This window comes from Ammodytes marinus (genome assembly GCF_949987685.1).
Source record: "Ammodytes marinus genome assembly, chromosome: 18".
Lineage (NCBI taxonomy): Eukaryota > Metazoa > Chordata > Actinopteri > Uranoscopiformes > Ammodytidae > Ammodytes > Ammodytes marinus.
This window is the reverse complement of record NC_137222.1, coordinates 12,296,297-12,307,407: the sequence shown is the minus strand read 5'-3', so window position 1 is coordinate 12,307,407 and position 11,111 is coordinate 12,296,297. Positions and strand designations below refer to the sequence as shown.

Here is an 11,111-nt window from a genome sequence, read left to right as displayed (position 1 = left end):
CCATTTTGAACATGGCTGCAGCACCACCATCAGGCAAGAAAAGAGGTAACAGCTGATTGAGGAGGATTTCTAGGCTGTGTTGGAGGTTTTGGACTGAGGAACATAAAAAAAGTAAAGAAAGTCAGTAGCTTTTCATGTGTAAAATCTTTATTATGTGCACAGAACTGTTTGTCAGGGGTTCAGTGAAACACAAGCTGGGTGAGTGGTCCCTTCCCAACACCAAATATGCACTGGAGAGAGCGACTTCAGTTTGACCCTAAACAGTGACAAGAGGCACCACAACATTTTGCACGACATTTATACCAGAGAGACCCCTCCCTCCCTCCCCGAATAAAACCAAATTTTAGATTTCAAGCCCAGAAGAACAGGAACTAAAAGAACAATTGAGGAATCTTTCCACATTCATAAATCTGATGGTTATCAATGAGCAAACTTGTGGAAGTTCAACAGCTAAAAAAAAAAAAAAAAATCCAGCTTGACTAAATCAATCTACCCGGTTGGGACTGGAATGTACAACAGGAGGGAAAAGTAATGCAAAAGCAGTGCATGAAACCGCACACGCTTCATATTTGGCAACACAAGGAAATAACAATGGAAATACTGATGCTACATACAGGTTTGGAGTAGTAAGTACAAACTTCACATGAGAATGTTTTACCACAAATTCAAGAAAAAAAAAAGTAAGACTTTTCCTTCAACAAAAAAATGTCTTTTCTTCAAATGTGTACATGAGCTGCGACAGTTTTTCCTTTTTTCGGTGTGTTTGTTGCGGGGAACAAGTGTGGAACCTGATGAGGAAAAATAAAAGTTTAACTTGGAATGTAGGCTTGGTCTCATCGCGGGGAGGGGGGAAGCGACGCCAAGCGCAGTGAAGCCGAATCTGGAGAATTTTGGGCGTGCCTGACCCCCCCGTCCGTTCGTTTCTCTCCAAAAAACAGCAAAACCGAACGGTCCTGGGGAAGGGGGTCGTTCACGTCTCACATGGCAACCTTGGAAACCTGATCTTCCAGTCTGGCGATCCGACGGTCTTGGAGGATGACGCGGTCCCTGAGTGACTTGAACTCTCGGAGTACCTCTTCCAGTTTGTCTTCCATTTTCTGCTTAAAACAAAAAATAGAAATAACATCAGCTCGACCAAGTTCCTTGACCCTTAAGAGGCTGCTAAAGATTTCCAAAGCTGATTAAAGAAGACTTTTGTGGGCGATGACTGCTAAATCTCATTTACTTCAAAACAAATTATGTTTTTTTTTATATCCTGGCACAATGAGCGGGGATTTTACAGGCAACGGAACCCTCCAGCACTTAACATTTTCCTTTGCCGTTCCACTGAATACTGACCTAAATACTCAAGTATGTGCTGATCTGTAACTTTGATGAATTGTTCCAACCATAATAATTACTGTGAACGGGAGAGTGCAAATGTGAGCGAAAATGATGTGTGCGAGTTTGAAGTGCCACACTCTATATATAAAATTTAGAAACAGCAATAATAATAATCTGTTTAAAGAGCCTAGTTACAATAAACAAATAATCTACAGTAAGAGGAAAACTCATTTGAGTATAAAAACACTGTATTTTTCAATATGATCACGACACTCACTACTGAGGGCTGTGGAGGAGCGTGCTTTTGGACAGTCATGGGGGTGCTTTCTGCTTTGGTGGCTGGCTTGCCCTCCAGGACGTTGGTCTTGACCACCTTGAGGTCGCGGCTCTTGGTGGAGACGTAGCCATCTTTGAGTGAGATCAGGATGGGGCCTCCGTTCTTCCCAGCGAACCACTGCTCTGCCTCCAGGGCTGGGTCTGGGCCGGCCGTGTTGGGATACAGGTCATCCTGGAACAGATCCGACTGGGCAGGGGGGGAAAGAGGACACACTAAATGTCAGAATGAGATGGAGATGGTAGATAGGAAAAGGTCTAGCATTGAAAGAGAGCATATTCCTTTTTGATATAAAACATTAGACTTACCTTGCGTGGCACTGTCATGATGATTGGTTCACATTTTCTCTCATGTAATTTGTAAAACCTACAGAAAGAATTAATACAATATAATTGGTATTATAATTATCTAAATTAAAAACAGACACTACGTGAACAACATTAATAGTAATATTAACAGACATAGCAACGTTAATAGACGTAAAAGTAATAGTTAATAAACTGATGAAGCTTATAAATTTGTTTGATATATCTGTTCATTCAATTTTCTTAAAAATGGAGCTAAAAGTTTATAACATTTTAGACACTAAAGAATGTATTAAGGAAAAGGGTTTTAGATGAATTCGATGAAGGAAGAACTTTGATCTTTGAAATCTGGGTATTTTTCAGAAAATCCAATAATAATCCTAATTGATGAGCCATAATCTAGATGTTAGCTAGGTAAGGAGCACAAACCAACAGAGCAAAAAAAACGACATCGCTGTGATACCTTGCGATTTCACATTTGTTGACGTCCAGGCCTCTTTTGGGCATGTATCCCATGCCTCTCTGGGGCTCCTTGGTGGAAAAGGTGCTGAGGTAGTGAACATACGGTGCTTCATCAGTGATCTCAAAGTACCGAATGCTGCTGTCACCCTGGGAACACGCGGACACATGTCACAACTTTTGTGAAGCCAAATATTAGGATAGTAGAGGCTTAACAGACATTTATTTTCCCAGGCTGCTCACCTTTCCACACAGGTAGACTATGCTGGTGTCGGGGTCATAGAACGGCAGCAGAACACCGTTACTGGAGTCCATCTCTTGAACGTTTATCGGCTCATCCATGTTATCCTGGAAACACAGAGTTCAGTATTTGGAGTGAAACTTAAGCGTGAAAGTCCTTTAAATTGTTTGATTAACTGCCCATTATTTCCAATAATTGTCTGCATTAGTTACTCCTACTCACAACACATCTGTGTCATCTATCGCCAAAAATGAACAATAAAAAATAGTAGTCTGGCCACAAATAAAAATAGACTCCAGCTATTTAGATAGGGAGGGATAAATTAAATCACTGCATTAATGTTACCCTTTGAGTTTAACGCCCCCAACTGGAGCTGAAGTGTAATGAAAAACATTTTTGGGGAGGAAAAAAACAACAACAATTCTTTCAGGCATCAGGGAGGAAACTGATGTAAACCCCTGACAATATTTAGACTTAACAAAATGGCAGGAGCGTCACTTTGTAAAAGGTGTCACACAGATGGCGGTCTATATGTGATGAGTGTAAAGGATTAACTGAGCTTCACTGCGGTGACGTACAGCTTTCCACAGGGCTAGCTGGCGCTCGCTCATGCGGCTAAATCCAGTGGTGAAAATGTTTCCGTCCGACAAGAAGATGGCTCTCATTGGTCGAGCTCCCTCGTGGGCTTTGTCCTTCTCCTGAAAACACAGACACACACTTGTCAGACTAGGCAGCCATGTTTGTAAAATCTGGGTATAAAGATTAATCCACACGAGAGAAGCATCCTCGTTCCAAATCCCCCCCCCCCTTTTCCACTTACCATGACAACCTTGTTTTTGCGGGGGTCGATGACGCGCACCTTCTTGTCCTTGCAGGCGGTGCACAGCAGGCTGCCATTGCGGTTCCAGCTGACACTAAAGATCACATCGGGGTGCATGTCCTCGAGGCAGATCACGGCCTCTCCCGTGCCCACATTCCAAATGATGATCTGGTTGTCACACCCTAAAATGGACATATGCTTTGACTACACACACGCACACGCCGCCTGACTGTGTCCCAAGTTTATTTTAAGGACTTTAACATCACACAACTGGTCACGTTTGGAGTTCAGCTGTGCACAGTGTGACAAATGGGAGACAATTACCCTAAATATATGTATCAGTTTGAAAAGGGACCGGGGTGCAGGCCTCAGTCAAAGGGTTTACCTGCACTTAGGAGAATGTTGCGAGCGGTGGGATGCCAGGACACAATGCCAACCCTCTTGGAGTGGCCCTCCAACACCACAACGGGCTCTGAGAGGGGGTTCTCCAGCCCGTTCTCAGGGATCTGCCAAACCTGAATTAGGAAATAAATAAACAAAACATTTACATACCAGATACAGAAAAATAAGAAAAGAGAAAATCTCTCCACTAAAATACTAGTAGATTGTAACCAATGATATTCAGATTCAGTACAACTACAACAAGGCAGCTTTACTTCCTCCAACTAGACATGGCATGTTTGCCAGTGTTACAAATGCTCAGGAAAAGCCCAGCAGAGCTCTTACTTAAAAGACACTACCTAGCAAACACTACAGCCATGAATGGAACTAAGCAATAACTGCTTCTCCAAACTCAAAGCTTATGAGCTCCTTCTTTTAGAGATGAACCATGTCCTCCTCACCATGACCGTGCAGTCCTCCGAGCCACTGGCGATGACTTGGTCATTATGAGGACACCAGTCCACGTCCAACACCGGGCCTGTGTGACCGCATACACTAGGATAGGTCTTGTCGATTCGGCCGGTCTGTGAGACAAAAGGAGACTTTGTTACATACCTGTAGGGCTTAAAGAGCGTGAGCTGCACAGGAGCAATGATAACGTTCTGTGAGCCCATATCTGTCAGGGAGATATGAAAATGAGTGACGGACTGGGCTGATTTATCTCTACTGTATTCTGGTGAAGTCATATTCAGTCCTTTGTAAGACTTATACCACAGCTATTTGCTCTTCTATGACCATCACGTTGCAACATTATCTGTCCTTATGCTGGGCTCACGATTTTTTACCTGAATATCCCAAGGATTTGAGCAGCTTCTCCTGAATGCAGGACATTATACAGTTAATATAAGTCAACATACCCAATGGTTTTAAATAATGGCACAGCCCACCATTCCCTCTGTGAGTATCATATGTGTATTCAGTTAACAGGATAAACATTGGATGCCTTTACTACCAGGCAGATTTAAAGATTGATTATCTATGGTGTGTACTATAGATATGATGAGCCCCAGGGGTGTTAGGATGGGGTCACAGCAGCCTAGTTTAAAGCTCTGCTGACTGAGAACAAACCTATAGGATTGATTTCCTATGTTATAATTAGGGCTGTTAAAATTATCGCGTTAACGCAGGGTGATTAATTTCTGGAATTAACGCGTTCATTTTTTTATCGCAATTAACGCATGTGCAGAATGATCCGCACCGTGCATCCCACCGGCTCTGTACTACAGTCAGTCTAACGTTGTGACTGACCCAGGATCTGTAGTTGCGCGCAGCCAAACATAACAGCACGCTAGCCCATGCCATGTTTTAAACTGCTAACGGTCACGTCTGTGTCGGGGGCATAGATAGTATATAAAATCAACTGCCGCTGGTGATAGTTGATGTCGGGAGCAACAGGAGGAGAAACATTGTCCGCTCTGTTCAGAGCCCGCGAGGACACAAATATCTGCAGTTTTCAGAGGTGTGTGTGCGCACACACACACACACACACACACACACACACACACACACACACACACACACACACACACACACACACACACACACACACACACACACACACACACACACACACACACACACACACACACAGTATTCAAGTTGTATTCAAGAATGCACAACCTATAGATTCACAAAATAAATGCCATTATATAGCCCATATTTGCCCAAAGACATAGTAAAGAGACAGACCAATTGAATTATGGTGTGGTAGGTATATATTTTAGTTTGATTTAAATGTATTTTCAGTATAAAAACCATCATTTGGATTTTCAATTAATAGAAATAGTAATTTTAAATGTACATATCCACCATCGTTTCAAAATTTCTGAATACTACTGCCTTAAAATCATGTTGCTAAGATTTATACTTGTCAGCTGAACTGTGTGTTATATACAGTACATCACATGTAAACAAGGGATATTTCATATTACCTTTTAACGGTGAAGTGAATATTCTGGAGAACACTTGTTGTCAAAATCCCCTTTTGTCAAAATCTGTTAATATTTCCTCACCATCAGTTACCTGTCTGTACTGTGTGTATGCAGTGTTAATACACAGCCTAGGCTCTGTAAACACGTATGCGTACAAAGCCGGCCCACTGTAGCTAGCAACATGCCAGTTTACAGAGCCTATGCTGTGTATGAACACTGGATTCTTTTGTTCAGTCCGCACAGAGTACGGACAGGTAGCGGATCGTGGGAAGATTCACTGATATAGACAAAAGGTGATTTTGACAAGAGGCATCGCTGACTCCATCTTTAATTTTTTGATATGTTGTGCATACAACGACCTCACTGCTCATCTGTAACGGACGGTCGAAAGATCTTTTAAAACCCTCGATGGAGACGAGGGTTTTAAAACCCCCGCGTTGCTTACCCTTTGTAGAGGGAGGACGAGAAAGGCTCCTCCCCCGCTGGCGTCTATGATGATGGCGACAAATTTGGGGTTGACGGCACAGAAGGAGCTGTCCCATGTGACTCTGGACACGCGGATGTCATCGTAGCTCTGGTCGTTCCTCACCGCCTGACCGAAGACATGGCGGAACTTGCTCTGTCGCACCACTCGCCGCAACATATCTGCAGAGAGAACCAAGAGCCCAGCAAAGTGAAGGGGGGGGGGGGGGGTGGGTCAGTTAAAGGTTCATTCTGACATAAAACATAATAACATGAATAAAGACTACAGAAGGCGTCCGTATCCCCGCAGACACTGAGCCATCACAGAGCGTGCCAAAAGCGTGGGGTCGGTTTGGTTAACTGCCAGCACAGTCTGTATGACTTTGTTCCTGTGCATGCATAAGAGGAAATAAATCAGCTATACCTGCTGGCAAACATTTCAGATCATCTGTCTATAAACCACATTCTTTTTCCAGACACGTTTACCTCGTCATTATAAGTTAGCAGAATTCAAGCAACTGTAAAATATTGTTTATCAGAATCTTACCAAATATCATAATAATTTCTGCGGACTATACATGTCTGAAATTAAAAAGGACATCATGAAATCACAGGCAGAACAAGAAGTTAAGTTTGGTTACACTCCGTTTTGAATCAAAGGATTAATGTTTAATTCATTAAAATGATCAGTTTAGGTAGGAAGAGAGTTTGCATTCCATGAAATTGGGGAAGACATACAGTACATTTGTTTAACTAGTGCAGGTAGGCTTCAGGGTGGACTGCATATTTTAGGGTTGCTCAAATGGATGCAGCAAAAAAGTATGACGTTATTAAAATATATCTAGAGTGTTATCTTATTTTTAACCACACTCCGCAATGCCTGTGATGATCTCTATTGATCCGCATTTAATGATCATATTCTCACTAGCACGGCCTCGAGCATGTTCAACTCCTGGTTCTTGTACGAGTCTAAATTCTGCCTCCAGAAACAAGAGAAGACATTCATCAAGGAGGAAACATCGTACTCACAAAGCTTAGTTAGAGCTGATCTTCAGCCAAAACATGAAAGCCCAAAACAATGGGAATATTCAAAAAGAAAAAAACCCGAACTCTGTTGTTTAATAGCCTACCTGAGGGAGATTTTTCATCCTGATGGTGACATGCTTCACTTGTGTAATTATGTGGGAAAAATAGTTTCTCAGGGGAGTAATTAAGCTGCCAGTCTGAAGCGACACACCGAGCCACCGCAGGATTTTTGATGAAGTCCTTCATCATCACCCTAAAGCACCTGCCTGTTCACATTGAGTCCACTCAGAATTATGAAAATTAATAGCTGAACCTTTGGATGAACATTGTTTTCTTTGCAAATGCTTAGCTTTTCCTTATTTTCAGTGATTACAATGATGTTTAGTAGAGGCTAAAAAAAAATTGTGATTGATTGTCACTAATATGTAGTGTACATACTTCAAGATTCTTTTCACAGGGCCAATGTGTAGACTATGGAAATAAATAAGTATTTACACAAATGTATGGTGTTTTCATTTTTTTAAAGAGTCTGATGCAACAAAACAAATGGCACTAACCCTTTAAAGATGTAGTCAGCAATTCTGGAGGAAGCTAGTTGTCAAAATATGTAAAAATCAGTGAATATCAATAACATGCTGTTTACAGAGCCTATGCTTTGTATTAACACTGTTTCCTTTTGCGTACACACAGTATGGACAGATAGAAGATTGTGAGAAGAAATTCAGTTTTTTACAAAAAACTAAATTGACAAGATTTCTCCAGAAACACTGACCTCTACCTTTAACTCCAAAATCGAAACTGCCCATACACTCCAATGTGATATCTATATATCTATATATATATATATATATATATATATATATATATATATATATATATAAATATGATATGACATTTTACAACATAATCTTTTTGGATAAACATAAAGCCACTTAAAAATCTCATAGGTGATGATAGTAGGCTATCCTGTTCCCATGAATTACACAAAGCATACCAGTGTGCACAATGACTTTTATTTTTTCAAAACTGAGACTGAAATAGGCAGAAAAATTAACAGATGCACCATTCTTATGAATCAAATACTTGCTCTGGCTATTGTTGATTCAAAGCCCACAGAGCAAACAGTGCTCATGTCGGTGCAGGGCTGCATAATGCCTGGACCGCACAGGACTACAGTTTACAGCAGACCAGAACAACATGTTCCCTCAGCCATAGTCAGGGTTCCATTCAAGAACAGCTCATCTCACTCAAAACATCCATCTGACAAACTGAACTGCTTCCATGCCTGCAGGCTTTTAGTTGATGCCATACATCACAGCTTGCTGCTCTGTGACAAAACACACAGGGGGCCATTTTTATAATGGGCATCATGATGGTGGCCACTCAGTGTTAGGCCTCGTTTCAGCAGGTACAAAACAAATGCTATTAGATTAATGTACAAGAGTGCTGGAAAGAGGAATAGATGGCCTCTCTTGTGTTAATAAAGATGTGGTCAGAAGCTGAGTCTGGCCTCCCATGTTATTTCACTGACTGTTTGTGTCTGGACAACGCAAATACATGTGTGGGCACGACAACATGCAATCACTTTACCCTCAACTTAGTCTAAGCTGAGAATAACACCATAGTGCTGAATAGCAACTGCTATTAGTGGAGGTGGAAACAGCTGCACCATGCTAACATTAAACAATGGTGAATGGCTAACGTTAGCTTAGTGTGTCCCCATCCTCCCCACTGAAACGAGAAGCCAACTACAAACCAAAATATCAAGACGAATACGAGACTCGGCTGTGGTTTTTTAAACTATGTAGTCGGTGATTTCAAACCGAGTCGTTTACGGTGTGGGACAAGCTTTGGCTAGAGGTAAGCTAGCGGTGGTTGCTAAACAAGGGGAAGGACAGAGGATGCAGATTTATATTGTGGTGATAACGTTGCTCTGCAGATGTGACTATCACTTGAAAGAAACGAAAAATTCACACAAAGCACGCGGTATATTTTAATGTTTCATATTAAAATAAGGTACGATAAGAAAAAGTAATGATTATGCTAAAAATGGCTATTAGTAGTCTGTGTTCCGCTGCACTGTGCCGAGGCTGCTCAAGTCTCTACAGCCGCCGACACAGAAACGCCACAAACAAGGACACGACAACCCAGCAGGGACGTGTTTTTGTTCTATCACATTTTGCTTAAAACGTCCCGTATAGTTTAGTTTAACGTGTAGCATAATTATTCACGTAATATGTCCATACGAAAGCTGGCCACTGAGTGCATTGTCATTTTTGTATTAACTGCTCCACCAGCATGGCCGTGTGATTCACATCAAACCGCCTGAGCTAGCCTAGCTGCTAACCGTTAGCTGCGGCGCCCCGCCGCCAGCTGACGCAAGTGCAGATATTTCCACCCCAGCTTTTTTTGGCTGCTCCCATTTCTCAAAAGCATCCAGCGAGCTAAAGGGATGCTGCTCATCCCTGACCTACACATCGCATGCAAAAATGAACCATGCAAAATACACTTTTTGGGCTTTCTTACCTCTCAAATCTATGCAAGATTTTCGTAAGCACGGGGGTAATCAATCACAACACATGAATCTGGTAGTTTAGGCGCGCCCTTATCCTGCAGGACGTTACGCTATCCCTTGTCTCCAAAAAAAGAAGGAAAAAAAGAAGCTCAGCCGCTGTTCTCTTATTTCCCCTCCTGACTATGAATATGTGGCCGGGTGGGAGTGTTTTGTATTAGTGGTAGGCTATTTCAGGATGCCAGTTGGAGCATCTCCTGTCCGCTTCTCACCTGCAAAAGACTAGAAGTCGTCTACTCTCACCGTTATTATATTCAATAGGATCCGTTCATGACCGACTACGGCACATGCGCAAATGAAAAGTCAGATTTTATTTCCCAAGACTATGAATGGGGTTGGGGCTGCCTGCAAGATAAAAACTGGGCTCCTCACTTCATCCTCCTCGTGTATTTTGAAGTGGACCTGCTGAATGAATGAATGAATCTTTATCCAGCCACGCAAAAATGTGGATTTTAGTCACTAGCAGCATTTTTTTGTATCATGGTCCCCTCCCCCTGTCCCACCCACCCCAGCATGTAGGCTACTCTCCATCTCCAAACAAAAAAGAACACCCCCATAAAGAAAATTGGTCTTTGAACCTATGCTTTGAACTCGCAACTGTAGCCTATAGATTATTCGGATCATGCAGCTCTCCTTATGAACTGCAAAATGTTAAAAGAATTTTGACTATCAACAAGATCTGCAGAATCTGAAAATGGCTTTGAAAACCAGTTCATTGTTCAAATTTGAAATATTTTTTCCCTATCTAGGCCTAGGCCTACATAAAAGTCAGGCTTGTAAATGGACTTTCAGTTGGAATATTTATTTGTAAAACTATTAGTCGCTTATTTGAGACTCCTAGTTTGTGGAGAACTTTTTTAATAAATGCGTTGATTCATAGTTATGAAATACAGGTAGGCCTAATTATTGAGTTATCTCCTAATCTAACTTGAAACCACTTCCCTAATTGCAGATTTGTCTAAATGCTGGTGATGGGAGATGTAGAACGAGAACCTGCTCATTTCTAAAAGGTCAAGGGGTTTGCACCGAAAAAAGGCGAGGGAACACAACGGCCAGGTTTCAAGTCTGCCACGGGTTTTGAGGTAAACAGGAATTATCAATCTCATTTACACACACACACACACACACACACACACACACACACACACCCTGCAATGTTATTGGTAAGAGTGATCACGTGAAGGACAGGGAGATTAA

At 41.9% G+C, this 11,111-nt stretch overlaps 1 protein-coding gene across 2 annotated transcripts; it reads right to left on the bottom strand.

Annotated features, from left to right (window-relative positions):
• Nucleotides 1-360: 360 nt before the first annotated feature.
• On the bottom strand, nt 361-10,122 carry LOC307265467 (coronin-1C-A-like). Of its 2 annotated transcripts, none has more exons than XM_080047213.1 (11): nt 9,869-10,122; nt 6,300-6,499; nt 4,325-4,447; nt 3,868-3,997; nt 3,483-3,664; nt 3,241-3,360; nt 2,665-2,769; nt 2,426-2,571; nt 1,966-2,023; nt 1,601-1,846; nt 361-1,100 (listed from the first exon to the last, which is right to left on the bottom strand). In XM_080047213.1, exons 2-11 carry the CDS (start codon nt 6,495-6,497, stop codon nt 978-980), a joined length of 1,431 nt encoding a protein of 476 aa, XP_079903339.1. In that variant the 5' UTR covers nt 6,498-6,499; nt 9,869-10,122; the 3' UTR covers nt 361-977. The 2 variants fall into 2 exon arrangements, with proteins under 2 accessions (XP_079903339.1, XP_079903340.1); XM_080047214.1 differs by having other exon boundaries at nt 361-1,097.
• Between the last annotated feature and the right edge of the window lie 989 nt (nt 10,123-11,111).

What these genes read in the sequence shown, in the direction of transcription:
- LOC307265467 (XM_080047213.1), bottom strand. Translation starts at nt 6,497, where the DNA reads ATGTTGCGGCGAGTGGTGCGACAGAGCAAGTTCCGCCATGTCTTCGGT. An exon ending in TCGTCCTCCCTCTACAAAGG is followed by an intron (nt 4,448 to 6,299) that starts GTAAGCAACGCG and finishes TTTGTCTCACAG; the next exon opens with ACCGGCCGAATCGACAAGAC. An exon ending in GCAAAAACAAGGTTGTCATG is followed by an intron (nt 3,361 to 3,482) that starts GTAAGTGGAAAA and finishes CTGTGTTTTCAG; the next exon opens with GAGAAGGACAAAGCCCACGA.